This window comes from Panthera leo, chromosome A2, assembly GCF_018350215.1.
Source record: "Panthera leo isolate Ple1 chromosome A2, P.leo_Ple1_pat1.1, whole genome shotgun sequence".
NCBI classification, from domain to species: Eukaryota; Metazoa; Chordata; class Mammalia; order Carnivora; family Felidae; genus Panthera; species Panthera leo.
Genome location: NC_056680.1, coordinates 26,486,650 through 26,511,100, shown reverse-complemented (window position 1 = coordinate 26,511,100; position 24,451 = coordinate 26,486,650). Strand labels below are relative to the sequence as shown.

At 37.2% G+C, this 24,451-nt stretch overlaps 1 protein-coding gene across 32 annotated transcripts in view; it reads left to right on the top strand.

Annotated features, from left to right (window-relative positions):
• The window catches only part of CFAP20DC (CFAP20 domain containing), a 238,260-nt gene that overhangs the window by 103,495 nt on the left and 110,314 nt on the right, over positions 1–24,451 (top strand). For all 32 annotated transcript variants that reach the window (XR_006199909.1, XR_006199910.1, XR_006199908.1 and 29 more), the window contains one exon: positions 9,876–10,032. Coding sequence is in view for 27 of the 32 variants with exons in the window: in XM_042929841.1 (XP_042785775.1) it covers positions 9,876–10,032 (157 nt within the window). In the remaining 5 variants the exon portion in view is untranslated. The remainder of the gene's footprint in view (positions 1–9,875; positions 10,033–24,451) is intronic.

Here is a 24,451-nt window from a genome sequence, read left to right as displayed (position 1 = left end):
ACCATGCCTAGTCTCGCACCCCTGGCAGCTCCAGAATGCGGCCCCCACCACTACAGCATTTTGGAGTGCCCCAGTGCAGACTTTGCTGATACTGCCACCCCACTCCCAAATTCCCCGGCAGGCACACCCTCTCAAATCTGCCATGCCTGGGTCCCACTCACACCACAGAGAGTAAGCACAGCCCACAAAAGGCAGAGAGTCAGTGTGGATAATTGCACTGAAAGGAAAAGTGGCTCAAACATAGCAGCAGGGTATAAGCAACACATACAGGATGCTCTCCTGAAGTGCCAGGTTTAGGTGAACAGGGGATACTACACTACAGGGTGCCCCAGGACCTCTTTATAAAGTCACTACTTTAAAGTTCAGAAGACAAAACTGACTTTCGTAACACACAGAAACAGACATAGAGAAGCAGACTAAATGAGACTAAAAATTTATCCCAAGTGAAAGAATAAGACAAGGCTACGGCCAGAGATCTAAGTGAAATGGACAAATAACATGCTTGACAGAGAATTTCAAACAGTGACCATAAGGATAGTTACTGGACTTGAGAAAAGAGTGGAAGGCACGAATGTGACCCTTAACATAGAGACAAGGAATAACTTAGAGGTAAAGGATTCAGAAAAAGAAATGAGAAACACGCTTGATGAAAGGAATAGCAGGATGGAAGAAGCAGAGGAGCAAATTAGTGATGTAGAAGACAGAGTAATGATAAGTTATCAAGCTGAATAATAAAGATAAAAAAGAATTACACAAAACAAGAGTAGACTTAGGTGGACTTAGTCACTTACAGTGACTCCATCAAATGTAATAACATTCATATTTATAGGAGTCCCAGAAGAAGAAGAGCAAGAAAGGGCGACAGAAAGTTTATTTGAAGAAATAATATCTGAAAACTTGCCTTATCCAGGAGGCACAGAGAACTCTCCTCAAAATCAACAAAAGCAGACCCACACCATGACATATTGTAATTGAACTTGCAAAATATAACGATAAAGAAAAAAATCTTAAAATGAGCAATGCAAGAAAAGTCATTAACTTACCAGGGAAAACCCATAAGTCAAGCAGAAATTTTTCTACAGAAACTTTGCAAGCCAGAAGGGAGTGTCATGATGTATTCAAAGTGCTTAATGAGAAAAATTTGTGGTCAAAATGCTCTATCCAGCAAGGTTGTCATTCAGAATAGGAGAGAGAGAGTTTCCCAGGAAAATATAAACTAAAGGAGTTTGTGACTACCAAGCGAGTCCTGCTAGAACTATTAAAGAGGACTCTTTGACTAGAAAGAAGAGACGAAAAAGGATAGTATGATGGTAGAAAACACAAAAATAATGAAAGTGAATATTTCTGTAAAAACTAAGTAAGGAATTCAAAAGGGGAGAATAAAATATAATAACATATACCTAAAGTTTGGGGAGGAGAGGAGAAAAGAATGGATTCATACCTAAATGACCATCAACTTAGTATAGACTGCTATATGCGGAAGCAGTTATATACAAACCTAATGGTAACCATATATCAAAAGCCACTAATAAATAAACATGCAAAAAATAAAGAAAAAGAAACCCAAATATATCACTAAAGAAAATCATCAAAACATGAAAGAGAGAAAGTCAAGAAAGGATCAGAGAAAATCTCCAGAAACAAAATAATAATAAAATGGTACTAAACACATATCTATCAGTAATACTCTGTAAATGGACTAACACTCCAGTCAAAAGACATAGGGTGCCAGAATGGATACAAACCATATCCACCAATACAGTGCCTACAGGAGACTCATTTTAGACCTAAAGACACCTGCACATTGAAAGTGAGGGGGATGTTGATAGTGCTGCTGTCAGCAATAGTCAAATTATTGAAAGAGCCTAAATGCCCATCAACTGATGAATGATAAAGAAGATGTGGTATATACATACAATGGAATACTACTTGGTGATGAAAAAGAATGAAATCTTGCCATTTGCAACAATGTGGATGGAACTAGAGGGTATTATGCTAAGTAAGATATGTCAGTCAGAGAAATATATATGATTTCACTCATATGTGGGATTTGAGAAACTCAGCAGATGAACATAGCAAAAGGGAAGGAAAAATAAGATAAAAACAGAGACAGGGAAATCATAAGGCTCTTAAATACAGAGAACAAACTGAGGGCTGCTGGAGGGGAGGTGGGTGGGGGGTGGGTTAAATTGGTGATGGGCATTAAGGAGAGCACTTGTTGGGATGAGCACTGGATGTCATATGTATGAGATGAATCACTGGTTCTACTCCTCATGCCAAGACTACACTGTACGTTAACTAACTTGAATTTAAATTTTAAAAAAATTAGGGAGATAGAGAAACATTTATCACACAAATGGATGTCAAAAGAAAGCTGGAGGAATAATACTTATATTGGACAACTGGACTTTAAAACAAAGACTATAATGAGATAAAGAAGGGCACTATATCATAGTAAAAGGGACAACCCAACAAGAAGATCTAACAATTACAAATATTTATGTACCAACATGAGAGCACCCAAATATATAAAACAATTAACAACAAACATAAAGGAACTCATTATAACAATACAATAATAGGGGACTTTAACACCCCATTTACTTCAATGGGCAGATCACCTAAATAGAAAATCAACAAGGGAACCATGGCTTTGAATTGCACACTGTACCAGATGGACTTAACAGATATAATCAGAACACTCCATCCTAAAACAGCAGAATACACATTCTTTTCAAGCACACACAAAACATTCTCCAAAACGGATCATGTATCAGGCCACAAAACAGGCCTCAACAAATAAGATTGAAATCATACCATGCACATTTTTATCCTAACTACAACACTGTGAAACTAGAAGTCAGCCGCAAGAAAAAATCTGGAAAGACCACAAATACATGGAGGCTAAATAACATTTTACTAAACAATGAGTGGGTAAAACAGGAAATAAAAGAAGAAATAAAAGAGTACATGGAAACAAATGAAAATGAAAACACAACAGTCCAAAACCTCTGGGATGCAGCAAAAATGGTCCTAAGAGGAAAGAATACAGCAATATAGGCTTATCTGAAGAAGCAAGAAAAATCTCAAACAACCTAAACTTACACCTAAAGGAGCTAGAGAAAGAACAACAAACAAAGCATAAAGCCAGCAGAAGGAAGGAAATAATAAAGATTAGAGAAGAGACAAATGATACAGAAACAAACAAACAAAAACAATAAAACAGATTAATGAAACCAGGAGCTGGTTCTTTGGAAAAAGTCAATAAAATTGATAACCTCTAGCCAGAAAAAACTACAAGAGAAAGGATCCAAATAAATCACAAATGACAGGAGAGAAATAACAACCAAAACCACAGAAATACAATCATAAAAGAATATTATGAAAGAATATATGCCAACAAATTGGACAACCTGGAAGACATGGATTAATTCCTAGAAACATATAAACTACCAAAACTAGAACAGGAAGAAATAGAAAACTTGAAGAGACCAATAACCAGCAAAGAAATTGAATCAGTAATCAAAAAACTCCCCAAAAAACAAAAGTCCAGGACCATATGGCTTCACAGGTGAATTCTACCAAACATTTTAAAAAGTAGAAAAGGAAGGACAGACAGCTTTCTTTTTTTTTTTTTATTTTTTAATGTTTATTTATTTTTGAGAGAGATCGAGTGCAAGCAGGAGAGGGACAAAGAGAGAGAGGGAGACACAGAATCTGAAGCAGGCTCCAGGCCCTGACAGCTCTGAGCTGTCAGCACAGAGCCTGATGTGGGGCTTGAACTCACGAACTGTGAGATCATGACCTGAGCTGAAGTCAGACTGAGCCACCCAGGGCCCCCCAGACAGCTTTCAAATTCATTCTATGAGGTCAGCATTAATCTGATACCAAAATTAGATAAAGACACCACACAAAAAAAGAGAACTACAGGCCATTATCTCTGGTAGACATAGATACAAAAAGTCCTCTATAAAATACTAGCAACCTGAATCCAACAATACATTTAAAAAAATCATTCCTGGGGCGCCTGGGTGGCGCAGTCGGTTAAGCGTCCGACTTCAGCCAGGTCACGATCTCGCGGTCTGTGAGTTCGAGCCCCGCGTCAGGCTCTGGGCTGATGGCTCGGAGCCTGGAGCCTGTTTCCAATTCTGTGTGTCTCCCTCTCTCTCTGCCCCTCCCCCGTTCATGCTCTGTCTCTCTCTGTCCCCAAAATAAATAAAAAATGTTAAAAAAGAATTTAAAAAAAAAAAAAAAAAAAAAAAAAAAAAATCATTCCGGGCGCCTGGGTGGCTCAGTCAGTTGTGTCAGACTTCGTCTCAGGTCATGATCACACAGCCCATGAGTTTGAGTCCTGCGTCGGGCTCTGTGCTGACAGCTCAGAGCCTGGAGCCTGCTTCAGATTCTGTGTCTCCCTCTCTCTCTCTCTGCCCCTCCCCCACTCTCTCTCTCTGTCTCCCAAAAGTAAATAAACATTAAAAAATTTTTTTTTAAATCATTTATCACAATCAAGTGGGACTTATTCCTGGGTTGAAAGGTGTTTCAATATTTGCAAATCAATTAATATGATATATCACATAAATAAAAGAGAGGGTAAGAACCATATAATCATTTCAAAAGACGTAAACAAAACATTTGACAAAGTACAACATCCATTCATGATAAAAATCCTCAACAAAGTAGGTTTAGAGGGAACATATCTCACCATAATAAAGGTCATATATGGAAAACCCACAGCTAATATCATCCTAAATGGGGAAGAGTTGAGAGCTCTTCCTCTCCAGACAGGAACAAAACAGGAATGTCCACCCTCATCACTTTTATTCAACATAGTACTGGAAGTCTTAGCCACAGCAGTCAGACAACAAAAAGAAATAAAAGATACCCAGATCACCAAGGAAGAAGTAGAAATTTCACTATTTGCAGATGACATGATACTATATATTTAGAAAACTCAAAGGACCTCACCAAAAAACTGCTAGAACTGATAAGTGAATTCAATAAAGTTGCAGGATACAATACCAACATATAAAATCCATTGAATTTCTATTTACCAATAATGAAGCAGCAGAAAGAAAAATTAAGGAATCAATCTCATTGTACCAAAAACAATAAGATACCTAGGAATAAACCTACCAAAGAGATGAAAGACCTGTATGTACTCAGTAAAACACCGATGAAAGAAATGAAGATGACACAAAGAAATGGAAAGATGTTCTATGTTCATGGATTGGAAGAACAAATATTGTTAAAATGTCTATACTACCCAAAGCAATCTACACACTTAATACAATCCATATCAAAATACCAACAGCATTTTTCACAGAACTAGAACAAAGAATATTAAAATTTGTATAGAACCACAAAATATCCCAATAGTCAAAGCAATCTTGAAAAGCAAAGCTGGAGGCATCCCAAATCTGTACTTCAAGTTATATTACAAAGCTGTAGTAATCAAAACAGTATGGTACTGGCACACAACAAGACACATAGATCAATGGAACAGAATAGAAAACCCAGAAATGAACCGGCAGTTATATGGTTAATTAATCTTTGACAAAGCAGGAAAGAAAATCCAATAGGAAAAAGACTGTCTTTTCAACAAATGGTGTTAGGAAAACTGCACAGCAACATACAAAAGAATGAAATTGGACTTTCTTACACTAAACACAAAAATAAATTCAAAATGGATTAAAGACCTAAATGTGAGACCTGAAACCATACAAATCCTAGAAGAGAATAGAGGCAATAAATTCTTTGACATCAGCCATAGCAACTTTTTTCTAGGTATATCTCCTGAGGCAAGGGAAACAAAAGCAATAATAAACTATTGGGACTACATCAAAATTAAAAGGTCTGCACAATCAACAAAACTAGAGGGCAACCTACAGAATGGGAGAAGATATTTGGAAATGATATTTGATGAAGGGTTAATACCAAAATATAAAGAAACTATACAACTCAACACCCCAAACCAAACAATCCAAGTTACAAAACATGGGCAGAAGACATGAATAGACATTTTTCCAAAGAAAACAGACAGATAGCCAACAGACACATGAAACGATGTTCAGCATCACTTATCATCAGGGAAATGGCAAATCAAAACTACAATAAGATATCACCTCACACCCGTCAGAATGGCTAAAATCAACAACACAAGAAACAACAGATATTAGCAAGGATGTGAAGAAAGGAGAATGCTCTTGCACTGTTGGTGGGAATACAAACTGGTGCAGCCACTCTGGAAAACAGTATGAAAGTCTTCAAAAAGTTAAAAAATAGAACTACCATACAATCCAGAAATTGCACTAGTAGGTATTTACCCAAAGAATACAAAAATACTTCAAAGTAATTTAAAGGAATATATGCACCCCAGTGTTTAAAGTAGCATCATCTACAATACTCAAATTATGGAAACAGCCCAAGTGTCCATTGACTGATGAGTGGATAAAGAAAAAGTGGTGTGTGCGTGTGTGTGTGTGTGTGTGTGTGTGTGTGTGTGTGTGTGTGTGTGTGATGGAATATTACTCAGCCATAAAAAAGGAATGAAATCTTACCATTTGCAGTGACTTGGGATGGAGCTAAAGAGTATAATACTAAACAAAATTAAGTCAGATAAAGACAAATACCATATGATTTCACTCATATGTGAAATTTAAGAAACAAAGAGGAAGAAAAGAGCAAACCAAGAAACAGACTCTTAACTATAGAGAGCAAACTGATGGTTACCAGATGGGTGAAATAGGTGATGGGGATTAAAAAGTGCACTTGTGACGAGCACCGGGTGATGTATGGAAGTGTTGAATCATCATATTGTACACCTAAAACTAATGTAACACTGTATGTTAACCAACTGGAATTAAAATAAAACCTTAGAAAAATAAAATGAAAGATTGAAAGTATGTGTGTTGGCATGTATGTATATGTATGTCTTCCTACATCATGCACATACACATGCAGATCATTATTTGTTGAGTACTTTCTATGATGCATGAATCCAGGCAGAAGAAATAAAAGCAGCTTGACGATGGTGGATAAGAAAAGTGTGTTATGGGTAAGGGCCTGGTTTCCTGGGACTCAGAGTTTTTGAAGAAAGTGGACACCAATTCCCAAGCCAAGCTGATGGAGTCTGATGGGGTATACAGGTGCAGCCAGTAGGAGGGTTCACAGAAGTAGGGAATAAAGGGCAGGGCCCTGAGAGGAAATGACCAGCATGTTCCCATGTCACCTTGGACCTGGAAACTATTATTCCTTGTTCAAAACCAAACTCAAATGTCACCTCCAAGCCTTTCCTTTCCTAGATATAGGAAAACTTGGATTCAAATGCAATAAAGCAGATAATTTTAAAAGCAATCATTAACCCTAGAATTACAAAGAAGTTGCATGAAGAAAGGTAATCATAGAGCATCACTTGGCTTAGTTGTGTACAATATTTACATAGTCACAAAAAGGAAAACACAGAATATTAATTTTGAGGAAAAAGAAAAAAAGAAAGGAGAGATAATTACCTATGGAAGATGAAGTAGAGGAAGTAGAGTGTTAAGTGAACTACAAGTCTTATCTACCATAACAGGAAAACAGTACATAATGTCTAAAATTGATAAATCAAAAGGTATTATTTAAAAATACAGAGAGAAGAAACAGTTAAGAGATGACAGTATGATTAGAAGAGTGGAGAAATGACAAGAACTACATTTTGTATAAAATTTGCTATGTTTGGGCTTATATTTACATATAATATCATGGCATTTTTTAAATGTTTTTTTTAAGAAGTCTTTCCTGGGGCACCTGGGTGGCTCAGTTAGTTAAGCGTCCGACTTCGTCTTGGCTCATGATTTTGCAGTCTGTGAGTTCAAGCCCCACATCAGGCTCTGTGCTGACAGCTCAGAGCCTGGAGCCTGCTTCAGATTCTGTGTTTCCCTCTATCTCTGCCCTTTCCCCACTCATGCTCTCTCTCTCTCTCTCTCTCTCTCTCTCTCTCTCTGTCTCTCTCTCAAAAATAAACATTTAAAATATTTTAAAACGAAGCCTTACCCGAGCTTTCCCATCCTCCCACATTGAGCCCCCTCTGCAATAACGGTTCATACCAGATGCCACATGTCTGCCTCCCTTCCCAGACTGGAAGGACTCTCTTATTCATTTCTGTATGTCAGAGTCACACCCAGTGACTTCTCTTAGCACCTGTGCTAAGCACCTGTGAGGAGGAATGGATGAATACAGTTACTGTTGGGACAGACTAGCTGAATGATTGCAATTGGTACATAATCTTAAGTCTTTTAAGAATAAGAACCACATAACAACAATGGTGATGTTAATAATGTTAATAATTATTACTGGATAGCTGGAAACCCCAGTAGCACCATCCCCTATAACCTGGATTTTACCAAACCCTGATGTTTCATTTATTCCATGGCATGCCTACTGGACTTGTCCCTTATATCCCACCCCCAATACTAGCCCTCTACAAGACCCTCCTCATGTCATGCTTAAGTGACTGACTGACTGACTGACTGACTGACTAGTCTTCCTGTGCCTCAGTCTGTCTCCACTCTACCTCAGCCTTCCTCCCACCCCCAAATATTCCTGCATCAAGGATACTCTAGAATTCCCAGTACTCCATTCTTGTCACATTCTCCTTCAAGAGCTGCAATGACACCTTACCCTCTGGAGTCCAAGGTTCTCCTGATCTTTCTGCCCCTCCAGAACCTGGCTTGCTGGCCCATCCAACATTACCTCCCACACCTCCCCGGAGCTCACCACCCTGCAGGTCAAGCGAGTCTCATTACCACATCACAGTCAGCCCTCCTTCCCACCTCTTATTCCACCAGACTTCTTTTCACCCAAAAAACAAGAGCATCCCCATTGCCTGGGAATATAATTCTACTCTTGAGATACCTATGATTAATACTTCCTGTATTTAATCAGTAACTTGCTGCAATCTGTCTTACTTTTCTCCTGTGGAAAAACCTCAGGTTTTCCTTCATAATAAAATCAACATTCCTGAATAGAATATGCCTTTATAAATAGCATCGTTGTCTCTTTTATAAATACATATAACTTTCAATTTTGACAGATTAATAAGATGAACCTTATGTAAACTGATATTTTAAAAGAAGTACAGACAACTTTAAATACTACTGTGCTTTTAATTTCAAAAATTCTTTTTCTTGTTGTCCTGCAATCTTCAATATGTCTTAATTTCTCACTAAATGATTATTTTCTCCTTTTCTTTAATTCAGTCAGACCATTTAGAGAATTCATTTGATGAAGTATTGAGGAGTCTAATTGTTTAATGGGCAGAAATTAGTCCCTGCAAAGAGTACTTTAAAAACTGGCAAATACCAGGCATAATTACAAATTCTTTAGAAGAATCTATTTCTGTACAATAGGTTAATTGGTTATAAGTAGACAGCACCGGCCACAATTTAAACCCGGCTTCCAATTTCATCCATGATTTTTTTTAACAAATATAAGTGGCTAATTATGATCAAATTAGTCCCCTTGAAGGAACAATTGGCTACTTATCCCTGATTTTCAAGATTTAAGTGGTCTAACGCACCTGCAATTAGCTTCCCACTAGCATACTGCCTACAGATCCAGAGTTACTTCCCAAAGTTGTCAAAATCTTGCCTTGTAATGAGAACTCTACAGTCAGATGACCAATGTATAGTTTAGATTACAATGACTTCTTTGGAAGAATCAATGCAATTTTTAAGAAAACTGAAGCCAAAGTAGAGATTTGCTTAAGGGGGAAAGTTGTTTTGGGGCAAGTTGATCCAGATAATTGCCTCCACTCTCTGGACTACCCACATATAGATGGCTTGTTCACCTATGTGATTATTGAAAAGTACTTACCCTTCTTTCCTTTATTTTAGTGGTGCAATCTATGTATAGACTTGGTAGCATTTACCAGTGAAATATTCAAGGGAGCAGTTTTCCAGTCATTGGATGGAATTATTGTCTCTGCTAACTGTAAGCTACGGAAGATCTTTACTTTAAAATGCAAGCCTCAAGACACTGCTGAGAAAGACGGTATGTTCAAATTGCTACCAAGATTTTTAAAGTCTCCAATGTGTTTTTAAAAATTAGACACACCTTTGGATAGTATGAGTACATGGAAATGGTTTTTCTATGTTATTGTGGAATAAACACTTAACATGAGATCTGTCCTCTTCATAAATTTTTAGGTGTATAACATGTTATTGTTGACTACAGGTGCAATGCTGTATAGCAGATCTCTAGAGCGTATTCATCTTGACCAAAACCCATCGATTAGTAACTCCCATTTCCCCCCTCCTCAACTGCTGGTAACCACCATTCTACTCTGATTCCATGAATTTAATTATTTTAGTTGCCTTATGTAAGTAAAATCATACAGTATTTGTCTCTCTATAGTTGGCTTATTTCACTTAGCCTAAGACCTCATGATTCATCCATGTTGTAGCATATGTCATTCTTTACTCTGAATCATGTGTTTAAGTATAGCTGAATGTCACAAAGATATCTTTTTTATTTTTGTGGTTATTTTTCTTGTTTGTTTATGATAGCACTTACCATGCGAATCCGTCGAGGTTCTTAGTTGCAAGCGATGGAGTCCTGTCTAGGTAGTTGAAACAGAAAAAAAAAATTATTTAAGGAAATTAGCCAGTTCATAGAATCTCAAGGATGTCCAGAAAATCAGGCTTAGAGGCTACAGCCAAAAACAAACGCAGCTCCCACCACAGGACTGCTCCAAGGAAGACCCCCAATAGCTACTGCAACTGGGCAAAGACTCTGTAGGTCTGACTGTACTGTCTGACTTGTAGAGGCTAGGTCACATGCTGCAAGGGAGGCTGACAAAGCAAATTTCCGATTTCCAACTAAGGAGATAGGACTCATTGATGTAGTAAAATCACCAAATTAACAAGGGTGTTCAAAAGATGTCAACATTCATAAAGCTCTGCTATTGTCCAACGTATACTATCTCATTATTCTGTGGTTATTTCATGAACTCATTTGGGAGAAATTACATTTATATATTAATTTTCCAATAATCATGTTAAAATAGAAAAATGATTGAGTTATTCCTCATATTATTTGCAGAAAGATTGGAAATATACACATTGATTACTCATTATATGATTAATAAATATATTCTGCAGATAACTGAACTGTCCAGAATTTATAAGATGGCACAAACTCTCCTAAGATAGTCTTAAACAACTGAAAGTATTGAGAGAATACTGATGCTTCCTTTTGATTTTTGTCTGGGATTATTTTTAACAAAATCAATTTTTCTAGAAGCCCAGGAAACAGAGCAGCACATAAGATGGCAAAGGTGATTTCTTAGAAGTTTGTATAAAGTAGACTTTAGACTTGTGCTCTGTCTGGATGAGTGTCTGAGAAATCCTTGTGTGGTTCACTCTGTGGAACAGGAAACTGTGCCTATAAATTTCATTTGATCACAAAACACAGCAGTGCATTAACAGCTCCCAGAGAGATTACAAGGCAGGAAGTCCAGCCACTCATCTTATGTACCATTTAAAGGCTATACAAGAGGGGCACCTGGGTGGCTCAGTGGGTTAAGCATCCAACTTCGGCTCAGGTCATGATCTCATGGTTCATGAGTTTGAGCCCCACATCGGGCTCTGTGCTGACAGTTCAGAGCCTGAAGCCTGCTTCAGAATCTGTGACCTCCTCTTTCTCTGTCTCCTCCCCAGCTCATGCTGTCTCTCAAAAAATAAACGTTAAAAATTTTTTTTAAAAAGGCTATACAAGAAAGCAAAAGACTTCATTTTTAAAAAAATAGCACCCAGCTAATAAGAAACCTCAAAATTTATAGAAATGTATGTGCCTTCTACATCAGATCATAGGAGGTAAATCATAACCTGATTAATATTTTTAAATAAATGTAAGGAAAAGAGTAAATCAAAATATGGCATATTAAATACATGTTTTTATCTCTGATCCTTCCTCAAACCCCACTAAAATTATAGGACTAAAAATGGTAATAAACCCACCAGGATGAAAATTATGGAAGAGTAGCTAACAACAGACAAAGTGTGTTCATAAATTTTGTAAGATTGAGGAATGACAACTGACTTAGAAGAGCAGAGGAAGCTGAAACTAGTGGGTTTACAGAGAGATTCACCAATGAGATTCATAATGTAGAAGCTCAGAGGGGCTCTAGAATTGGCAGCCCCCTGCCAAAGGCAGGAAATAAAAGAGTGTGGCTAAAAACAAGGAAATTGGCTAAAATTCCATATGGGCTGCTAACGGATCCCAGATTCCCTTTCTAACTCCAAATAAGCAAACAATAGGATATTTCTTCTCTGGAGAAACTGATCCAGAGAACTTTTCAACTCAGGTACATTGGATACATGTTACATAGACACAAGAACTAACAGAAAGAAGGAAATAGATAAAATAGGAAATAGATACATGCTTTTCTCAAAGTTAAGAAAACACTGCATCTATAAAATAGGAGTTATTTGTTCTTGTTGTATTTTATTGAAGTTTATTATCTTATAAGCCTTTAATATAATTTAAAAACATCTATAAATCATATTCCTTACCACAAAGGGAACACATTTCTGTAACCATCATCCAGATCAAGAAATAGAATATTACAAACATCCTAGAATCCCTGCTCATAATCCCCTCCCAGTCATGTCCCTCTCTCTTTTGAGAGGTCACACTCTCCTGACTTCTAACAATTTAAATTAATTTTACCTATTTTTGAAGTTTATTTAAATGGAATCATATAGTATATATTCTTTCCAAATATACATTCTTTAACATGTATTTTAATGTGTGTGTGTAAAATGTGTTTGTGAGATTCACCTATATTGCTAATTTAATTACTGTACATAGTATGGCATCGTGTGAATGTACCACAACTTATTTGTCCATATTAGGCATTTTGAATAGTGCTGCTAGAATCATTCTACATTTCTCTTGGAGCTTCTAGATAGGCATTTCTTTAGATATTTGTCAAGGAGATAAATGAACACATACTTTGGCATTCTTAATTTCAGTTATTATATTTTTTGTTTCTAGAATTTCCATTAGATTCTTTTTTATAGTTTCCATTCCTTAGCTGAAATTCTCCATCTCATTATTTAATTTCTCAAATATATTAAGCAAAGTTATTTTAAAAGGCATGGCTCACAATTCCAATGTCTGTCTGTCCTGTGGGTCTGTTTTTGTTGTCTGTTTTTCTCTTGTTCTTGTATCCTAATATGTCTAGTAAGTTTTGAGTGTATACTGGATATTTTGACACAGAAACTATATAGCTGTTTTGAGATTGTATTGTATTGTCTTTCTTCAGAGATTTAGAATAAAAAAAATTTTTTTAAGAAGCCCGAAAGACTGAAAATAAGATCCAAATGTTAAGAATATTAGAAGTGGGGCGCCTGGGTGGCTCAGTCGGTTGAGCATCCGACTTCGGCTCAGGTTACGATCTCGCGGTTCGTGAGTTCGAGCCCCGCGTCGGGCTCTGGGCTGATGGCTCAGAGCCTGAAGCCTGCTTCCAATTCTGTGTTTCCCTCTCTCTCTGCCCCTCCCCCGTTCGTGCTCTGTCTCTCTCTGTCCCAAAAATAAATAAACGTTAAAAAAAAATTTTTTTTAAAAAAAAAGAATATTAGAAGTTAGTCCAAGAGACCGTCTCATCAACAGAATGATAGGATTCTAAATGAGAGACTAGAGGAAACAGGAGGGATGATATATAGGAAGATTTCCCAAAATTAAAGGTCAGGTGTTTTCAGATTGACATAGCTCATCAAAAACAGAAAAAGAAAAAAAAAGAAGAAAAGAGTCACCATTGTGTAATTTCAGAATAGGAGGGAAAAAAAGAAAAGATTATTAAAGCTTCCAGAATTTTTTTTTAACTGAAGTTGCATACAAAGGAGTAGGAATAAGAATAATGTCTGACTTCATACAACAACATTAGATGGAAGAAGACCTTGAAACCATACCTTCAAAATATAAGGAAAAATTACTTTCAACTTAGAATTTTACACACATCCAGTCTAGCAATTAATTGAGTGCAAAATAAAGGTGTTTGCTGACATGCAAGGTCTCAAAAATTTATATTTATTTAAATCCTTTGTCAGAAAAGATCTGGAAGATATTCTCCACAAAATATAAGGAGTAGATCAAGAAAAAGGAGTATGTGGGATCCAAGAAACAAGATTTCAGAGAAAAGCAAAGAGAATTTTCAGAATTATGGTTAAAGGAATTCAAAGGATGATATTTGTTCAGCACATCTAGAAAACAGTCCAGATTTCAGCAGGAAAATGGAGGCTTTCAAGAGGAAAGTCTCTAGGAAAAGAATATATCTGATACAATATGATGTGTTTGAACATGGAAAGTAAAGTTGATTTGATTTTATAGTGCTAATAGGGAGTTTGGGAAGAATTAATGTGGGGTGTGTACAAAAATCTATCACAAAATAAAACAGTGATCAACCCTAAGGAAAACAAAAAGTTGTACAAGAAAAGAAATGTAATCATAGCATATTACATGGCTCAAATGTGTACAGCTTTTAAAAAAAAAAAAACATTTTATTTTTAAGGGCAGTTTTAGGTTCACAGCAAAATTGAATGCAAATTGCAAAGAATTTCTATGTCCTCGTTACCACCGCATATGCACAGTCTCCACAGCTATAGCCACTCATACCAGAGTGGTACATTTGCCAAAATTAATGAACTTACATAAACACTTTATTATCACCCAAAGTCCATAGTTTACATTAGCATTCCCTCTTAGTGTTGTATACTCAGTGGGTTTTCACAAATGAATAATAACATGTATCTAACAATATACTATCATACAGAATAGTTTCACTGCCCTTGTCTTCTAGGTTCTACCCATTCATTCCTCCCTCCCTATTAATTCCTGGCAACCATTGGTCTTTTTATTGTCTTCATAGTTTTGCCTTCACCAGAATGTTACATAGTTGGAATCATGCAACATATAGCCTTTTTGGACTGATTTCTTTCACTTAGTAATATGCCTTTTAACCTCCAGGGGTGCCTCAGTGGCTCAATCAGTTGAGCATCTGACTTTGGCTCAGGTCATAATCTTGCAGTTTGTGGATTCAAGCCCACATCAAGCTCTCTGCTGTCAGTGCAGAGCCTGCTTCGTATCCCCTGTCTTCCCCCCTGTCTTCCTCTCTCTCTCTGCCCCTCCCCCGTTCCTGCTCGTTCATTCTCTCTTTCTCAAAAATAAACATTTTTTTTAAAAGTTCCTCCATGTCTTTTCATGGGTTGATAGTTCATATCATTTTGATGCTGAATAATATTCTCTTGTCTGTATTACCAGTTTGTTTTTCCATTAACCTACCGAAGGACATCTTGGTTGCTTCCAAAATTTGGCAATTGTTAATGAAGCTGCTATATTCTTGTGCAAGTTTTTGTATGAAAATAAATTTTCAACCCATTTGGGTAAATATCAAGGAGGATGACTGCCAGTTCATAGGGTAAGAGTAAGTTTAGTTTTTAAGAAACTGTCAAACTGTCTTCCAAAGTGGCTACACCATTTTGGATTCCCATCAGAAATGAACGAGAGTAACTCTTGCCTTGCCTGCATTTGGTGTTGTCCACCTTTTAGATTTTTGCCTTAAAAATAGTTGCCTATTGGCACACTTTTTGTACATAATCTTAATAATGTACCATACTAAATAATAAGTTATCCAAAAATTATGAAAAATCCTATTTGAAAGATGTGGGGAGGGAAGGAAGGTGGTATGGTAGTTTAACAGTGCTAAATCTTTTTTTTTCCAAAATAGGAAGTCAGAGATATTATCTAAAGCATAAGTGCAGAAATGCCAATATGAGGCTACTGTTTATAAACAAATAAGTACCAGAAGATAGAAGCTATTGCGGAGGCTTGAGAATAGTTGCCTCTGCATTGCGAGCCTGGGGGATGAGTGAGGGGGGAGGGCAGCAGTCAGGGAATGATGACTTTGTCTCATAATCTTGTAGTACCATTTGTATTTTTGAACAATATACACATATTTTGTTTTATAATCAGTTTTTAAAATGAATGGGTAATCTGTAAAAAATTCCAAGAACAAACATTGGCGTGATTTCTTTTAGTTTTTCAGAAGGACTGAAAAAAAGCCTTATGAATGTGGCATCTCAGATTGCCTCAGATGTTCCAAATAGACTTGGGGAGGCATGCTGTGGTTCAGGGTGCTGTGGAATATAACCCCATATTCCTCACTTAGCTGCCAGGACTTAACCTTGTACAAGTGCTCACCCAATCTCTATGCTTCAGGTTCTGCATCAGTGAAGTGAGGATAATAATTGTTCCTTGGTTAAGCAAAATACTATTACATTCCGACTGAAAGCATAAGGTGTGTAAACCAAGTACATCTTGGAGAAGTTAAATTGGTATTGTAGAGGCCAAAGATACAGGTTAATGGTCCCACAGTCCATTGCTGTGATCATGTACCAACTTTGTGCTTTGTGTGAGTTCTGAACATCTCTGAGCATTGTTTCCTCATTAATTATTATAATAATTATTTATTGTGAAGATCCAATAAAATATAAAAATGTATGTGACAAGATAAAAACTATGATTCATTGTGTAGATGCTAAACATTTATCTGCCTCCTATAATCAGGCACTGGGTTGACACAGCCTCTGCTTTGAGGAGCGTGGGATCTCTCAGGAAGATTTACATGTACATGTAGATTGTTATACCTGGAAGAAACTTAACTAATGGGCTTAACAAGCAGTGGGAGGAGAGTCTGGAGCACTTACCTCTTATTTGAGAAAGCCACCTGGAGAGGCACTTTGATTTCACAGACCTACCAAGTTAAGAAAAAATTGACTGACATAAGGTTGCCAACTTTTGAATTTGGCAAATCAGAGCATTAAAACAAACAAAAAAAGGAAAACTACAATTATTCTGATCATTTCATTAATTGAAAAGACATTTAAACACACACACACACACACATACACACACACACACACACACACACACACACACACACATTAGGAAGGTGTTAATTTCAGAATAAAGGCTGACATTTTCACCACAGACCAGTGAAAATGACTTCATGGGTCAGTATCTATCCATAGAGCAGTGTTTGGTCTATACTCACCTAGAGAAATAAATTTCCAAAATATATCCTGAAGGAAAAATAATAATTTCCCAGGTAATGAAAATGGATAACAAGAAAAGAAAGCATTTCTAAAAGAAGAAAGAGTGTATGTGCATAAAGGCAGGGTATCATGAATATATCTGATGTGTTCAAGGAACAGGGAGTTCAGTATGGTACGTGGCAGGGGTGGGACTAATGATTTAATATAATATTCTATTACTAGGCTGCATGTTTTGTGTGACATAAAGAGGTAGAGCAAATTTCCTTCCCTGAAAGTTCACTGTGTAATTTTAGACACTAGAAACATAAACAGTACAAGAATACTTATGAAGACATTTGATAAAAGAGGAGAAAGGATAACAGTATGGGGCAAAATGAGTGTCCCTGCCCAAGGAGGTTGGCAGCAGAAGTGATAGCAGTGATGATTATGGTGCTAATAGGAGCAGTAGGTGTTCTAAACACTTTATATATGAACTTAATTTAATGCTCGTAACAACTCTATGAAGTGGATGTTACTATTATCCCCATTTTATAGATAGGGAAACTTAGGCACAGAGAAGTCAGATAATGTGCCCAGTGTCACACAACTGTTAAGCAGTAAAGGCAGGTTTTGAAGCCTGTCGTTAGGACTCGAGTATATACTCCTAATTACTACAGTATACTGCCCTTCTTGGGAGGGTGGAAGGGAGGGGAAATTTTAGAAAGCTGGGGGCAGGGGGAGGGTGCCTGGGTGGCCCAGTCAGTTGAGCATCTGACTCTTGGTCTCAGCTCAGGTCTTGATCTTGGGTCATGAGTTCAGGCCCCACACTGGGCTGGAGCCTCCTTAAAAAAAAAAAAAGGCAAGACATGTCATGGAATAAGAATGTCAGGATTTGGTGACTGGCCATGTTAAACATGTCTGTATTCGATAAGTTATAGATGTCCCTTTGTCTTTCATACTGAAAGTAGTGGGAGGGTTGATTTTCTCCTTCAAAGACAGATCTGTTAGTCATAGTATTGAGACTTTCATCTTAGGAAACTCTTTTTCCTGCTTCTTACATTCCATTCTGAGATTTTATTTAAAGATATTGTATTAAATGTTACTTAAACTCAGTACTTTGTTGTCCTTGGCTTATTTAAACTGCTGCATTTCACTCTAGAACCTCTTAAACTCACCCATGCTAGGCAATGTTGCCTGATTCCATTGCTGTTCTCTGTTTACACAGTGCAATATAATAGAAAGTGAATTACTAGAACCCTAAAACAAGAAATTAACCAGTTTTTCACTTGCCCGGAGGAATGGCTTATGCTGAACAAGTAGTAAAGCATGCTGGTTCAAATGAATTTATGACTTTTATGGTTCCCAAGGGGACATGGACTGGCATTTTTAAGCATTTGCATGACTGAATTATTGATTAACTTGTATCATTCTGCATTAAAAAAAAAAAAAATATATATATATATATATATATATATATATATATATATATATATATACACACACACACACACACATAGGTAAGAGAAGAACAAGAGGAGAGAAAAGAGAGAGGAAAGAACAAGTGATTATCCACTAGGCATGGACTTAGACTCTGTCACTGATGACTTTATGGGTCTTCTGACACCCAGTTCAGTGTTCTTTCTAAAATATCACAGTGGAGTGCCTGGGTGGCTCAGTTGCTTTAACCTCTGACTCTCAATTTTGGCTCAGGTCATGATCTCACGGTTTGTGAGATGAAGCCCTGCATGGGGCTCTGCACTGACAGCATGGAGCCTGCTTGTGATTCTCTCTCCCTTCTCTCTCTGCCTCTCCCTCACTTGCATGTGCTCACTCTCAAAATAAATAAATAAACTTAAAAAATAAAATCAGATATCAGCACTTGGGCATGTGTTCTGTGTTGAGAAATGCAAGAATAGAATAATTAAAAGTATAATTTCAGACTGAGAGCCCCTTGAGGGCATAGGTTAAGTCTCCATATTTTTATCTCTAGCACATGGCCTGGTGTTGGTAATCTGTCATACATGTCTGATGAATTAATGTAGTAAAGGTTGGCTAATTGTTTGTTCAATTATTCATTCAGTCACTGTCTCTATTCAATAAGCCTTTATTGAATGTCAAGCAATGTGAAGAAAATTATCCCTTCAAAGGCCAGAGAAAAAACTAGAAATACTGACATCTTGCCATAATGGACTCATTGAGCAGGGAAGGGCCTTAGAGATCATCTAATCCAATGTCTTAATTACACAGAGGAGGAAAATAAGGCCCATGGAAATGAGGTATGTTGTGCTGAGGTCAGGAAGGTGAACTCTAGGCCAGGCCTCTGACTGTTCCTTCCTCAACAGTATACGAGTTTGCCTTCCTCAGTAACTGGAATGGTTTAGTGTTTTTAATAATTAACACTGTTGAGAGTTTCTCTGCCTCTCTATCTCCAGGTCAGGTGAGTGCACATCCTATCAGATTTCATCAGTTTAAGGCTGCATGCCCACTCCTTCCTGCAGTGGAATTGAACTCAGATTGCCCTTGCCTAGTAAACCACCCCAGGGCAAGAAAAGGCGTAAGAGCTCAGTATAGCAGAGATGCCTAGCCAATAGTAGATCCCACAAAAATGGGTTATGAATATCTATATATCAAGACACAGAACTATTCTGATTAAAATATCAATTGTAGGGACACTGGGTGGCTCAGTCGGTTGAGCACCCAACTCATGATTTCACCTCAGGTCGTGATCCCAGAGTTGTGGGATAAAGCCCCACATCAGGCTCCATGCTAGGTGTGGAGCCTGCTTGAGATTCTCTCCCCTGCTCACATGTGCTCGCTCTCTCTCTCTCTCTCTCTCTCTCTCTCAAAATGAAAGGTTAAGGGTGCCTGGGTGGCTCAATCATTTAAGCTTCTGACTCTTGTTCTTGATTTTGGCTCAGGTCATGATCTCACAGTTCATGAGATCAAGCCCCACATCAGGCTCTGCACTGACAACGTGGAGCATGCTTAGGATTCTCTCTCTGCCTTGCTCTCTGCCTCTCCCCAGCTCATGTGTGCACATCCCCCCCCCAAAATAAATAAATATTTTTTTAAAAATATCAATTATATAAGTAGGTATTTTATATATTATTTCTAATAGGACTCCATATCTCAAAAACTCTAAGGATAACAATTTCATTTATATATTCATCCCAAATAATTAAATACATAGGAATAAATTTTACCAAGAAAATGAAAGTCTTGTTCACTGAAAACTACAAAACATTCCTAAAGGAAGTTAGAGAATACCTAAATAAATGGAAAGACATCTTATGTTCATGGATTGGAAGACAATATTGTTAAGATGCTGGTATTACCCAAAGAGATCTAGAGATTCAATGCAATCTCTCTTAAGATTTCAGTGACCTCTTTGCAGAAATGAAAAAGCCAATCCTCAAATTCATATGGAATTGCAAGGGGACCCAAATAGCCAAAAACAATATTGAAAAAGAACAAAGTTGGAGGATTCACACTTCCCAATTTCAAAACTTGCCTCAAGAATTGCAGCAATCAAAACAGTTTGGTATATTTAGAATGGACATATAGACTAATGGGATAGAATTGAGTCCAGAAATGAACCCATACATCTGATTTCTTTATGGGAGTGCCAAGAACATTCAATTAGGAAAGAAGAGACTTTTCAACAAATGGTTCTGGGACAGTTAGATATCCACATGCAAAAGAATGAGGATAGACCCCTACCTCACACCATATATAAAAATTAACTCAAACGGATCAATGACCTAAATTTAAGAGCTAAATAAGACTCTTAGGAAAAAAATAGAACTTAATCTTTATGACCTTAGATTTGGCAATGGATCCCTAGATATGACTGGCCCTAAAGCACAGCAACAAAATTTTAAAAATAGATAAATTGGACATTAAAATTTTAAAACTTTTGTGTATCAAAAGACATTATTAAGAAATTAAAAAGACAACCTAGAGGATGGGAGAATATATTAACAAATCATATATCTAACAGGACTCTTACAACTCAATAAATACACACAACCAATTAACAAATAGTCAAAGGACTTAGCTACTGTAGTATTTCTCCAAAGAAGATATATAAATAGTTGACAAACATGAAAAAATGCTTAACATCTTTAGTCATTAGGGAAATGTAAATCAAAACCACAATGAGATACTACTTCACACTCACTAGGATGGCTATAATTTTTATTTTTAATGGAAAACAGCTGTTGACAAGGATGTGGAGAAATTGGAATCCACCTACTATGGAAGACAGTTTGGCAGTTCCTAAAAATGTTAAACACAGAATTACCATATGACCCTGCAGTGCCACTCCTATGTATATACCCAAAAGAATGGAAAACAGATACATGTACATGCATAGTCACTGCACTGTTATTCACAATGACCAAAACGCAGAAACAGCCCAAATGTTCATCAGCAGATGAATGGATAAACAAAACATGGTATGTATCATACACACAGACAAAAAGTCACATATTGTATGATTCTGCTTATATGAAATGTCTGGAATAGATAAATCCATATAGAATGGTTGCCAGGGATGGGGGTTGGAGGGAATGGATAGAAACTGGCTAATGGGTAAAGAATTTTACTTTGCAATGATGAAAATGTGTTTTTGGAACTATATATATAAAGGTGGTGGTTGTACAACATTGTAAATGGACTGTGTGCCAATAAACTGTTCACTTTAAAATGCTTAATTTTATATTAATGTGTATTTCCCATCAACAAAACATTTTCAAAAAAACTAAGGGCATGATTCATTTCAGGATAGCCAAGTGTCTGGTGTACTTAAGGCTTATTTACCCCTTTAAACATCAAGACCTTTTATTATAAAAACCACATGCTAAGACATGGTGGTTTTGTGTCCATTGTAATGAAATAGTTGACATAAGTCTTTGTTATTGAAAATAAACACTTCTATATGTACCAAGCATTGTTCTTAGGCCCTTATATACACTAACTTACTTAATCATCACAATAACCCTATAAGTTTAGCATTATTTTTTTAATCCATGTTTTACAGATAAGGAGACCAGGGCACAGCAAGGTAAACTAGCACGCCAAAGTCACACAGCTAATAGGTGATAGAACTAGAATGTGAACCCAGGATGCCTTGATTCAGAGCTGTGCTTTTAACCACTATATTATACTGTTTCTTAATATCTTTCTGCATTATACAGTGAGCTCCATAAGGGCAGGATTCAAACCTTTGCCATGCCCGGAGAAAATCTGACAGTTACATGGCAAATGAGTGAATGAACAAATAAAAATTAAACAGACTTTGTAGCAATATGGTTAAGGACTAAATGTTTGTGTCCCCCTAAAATTCATATGTTGACACTTAATCCCCAATGTGATGGTGTTTTAAGGTGGGGGCCTTGGGAAGTGTTTAGGTCATGAGCCCTCATGAATAAGATTAGTGCCCTTATAAAAGAGACCCAGAGAGCTCCCTTGCCTCTTCTGCCATGTGAGGTAAGAGTAGGAAAACAACAGTCTCTGAACCAGGAATAGGAACAGGGCCCAGATCAGATGCCAAATCTGCTGGTATCTTGATCTTGGACTCCCCAGACTCCAGAATTGTGAGAAATAAATTTCTGCTGTTTCTAAAACGCCCAGTCTATGGTGTTCTGTTCTATAGCAGCCCAAACAAACTTAAGACAAATATTTTGTCAGTTAGAGACTTTTGTAGTTTCTACTTGGCTCCCACTGGTGTTTCAGAGGTGAGATTATATATAAAATCACTGTGCTAGGTACTACAGGCTGTTCTCAGATAAATAAGATGAATATGGTTGAGTCTTGAGACCACTGAACTATTAAGAAATTAATCTTTATTTAAATTATATGAATTAGGAGAACTCAGAAACTGATACATCTATAAATTTAACTACTTTAGGGACACCTGGGTGGCTCAGTCAGTTAAGCATCTGACTCTTGATTTCAGCTCAGGTCATGATCCCACAGTTGGTGGGATCAAGCCCTGCATCAGGCTCTGCACTGACATCCTGGAGCTTGCTTGGGATTCTCTCTCCCTCTCTCTCTGATCCTCCCCCACCCAAAATAAATAAACATTAAAATATTAAGTAAATGTCACTATTTTATAAGACATTCCCCCCCAATAAAATGGGGGTGATGATTTTTAATGCACAAAGAGCTTTATACATATATTAAAATTGATGACTAATTTTTAAAGCTAGCTAAGAGCCTCATCAATGGTATTCAATGCCTATAGAATGATTCATTTTATGATGGCATTATGGCCAAAGAAAGCCGAACAGGGCTACAGAATCACTCAAACATTCTAACTCATACTGGGAGCAAAAGACAGCAAAAAACCCACCATCTGGTTGTGTTTTGATGCTGCATGAGCAGATCTGTAAGTTTTCTCATAGTCTTCTCCTTCATGTACCATTTTGCCGTTTTGAGCTGACCCCTCCAGCCAACATTGTTTTCTTTCAGATTTGTTAGCAAAAGTACTTTAAAATTTGTGTCATTTTCCAACGTTAATCAAGCAGTCTGCATGTTTCCATACACAGTCTGTTACAGAAGATACAACTTGTCTGGAAGAACAATGCAGATAGTCCCTGGTCCCTTAGTGTCTGATTACCAGCTTGATTTGTTATCTGCCATCTGGGGAGAAAGATGGGGTATCGAAAGAATGTGTGCATGGCATACTTCTCAGGATATAGCCAAGCAAAGAAAAACCAAAGATGAAAAGTGGAGGACTTGGCAGCTGTTTGTAATCTAGGTCAGCTGTTTTAAGGGGCTTTCATCATGACCGTTTACTGAACATCCCCTTTGAGCCAGATGGTGATACACCATCGGGATTCTCTCATTGGTCTCTCTCCCACACTAAGAATCCTTTGGCAGAATTGTCTTTCTTTCAGTTCCTAGAATGCACTACAGCCCTTCTGCCTTCAGAGTCTTCAAATGCTGTGTTCCCTCCACCTGAATGATCACTCCATCTACTTCAGCTGGCCACTTTCTGCTTATCTTACATGATTCAGCTTAAATGTCTCCTTATTATAAAAGACTTTCCCTGAGACCCATTACCTCTTTCATAACACCTGGAACTTTTCTTTCAGAGCATTTAACAAAATACAATTAAATTGTTATTTATAGTATAATTTATTACATATTCCCTACTAGATGTGAGTTTCCAAGAAGACCAGGGACAGGGTCACTCTGGCTAGATTCCCAGCCATTAGATAAGCTCCTGGCACATAGGAGAGGCTCAATAAGTATTTGCTAAATGATAAAAGGAGTAAATGAATGAATGAAGGCAGACCATGCCCTCTATGTACTCACAGTTTAGCGCTATTTAATTTGTATGTAGGATCTATGCTGCTTTTAGAATTCTT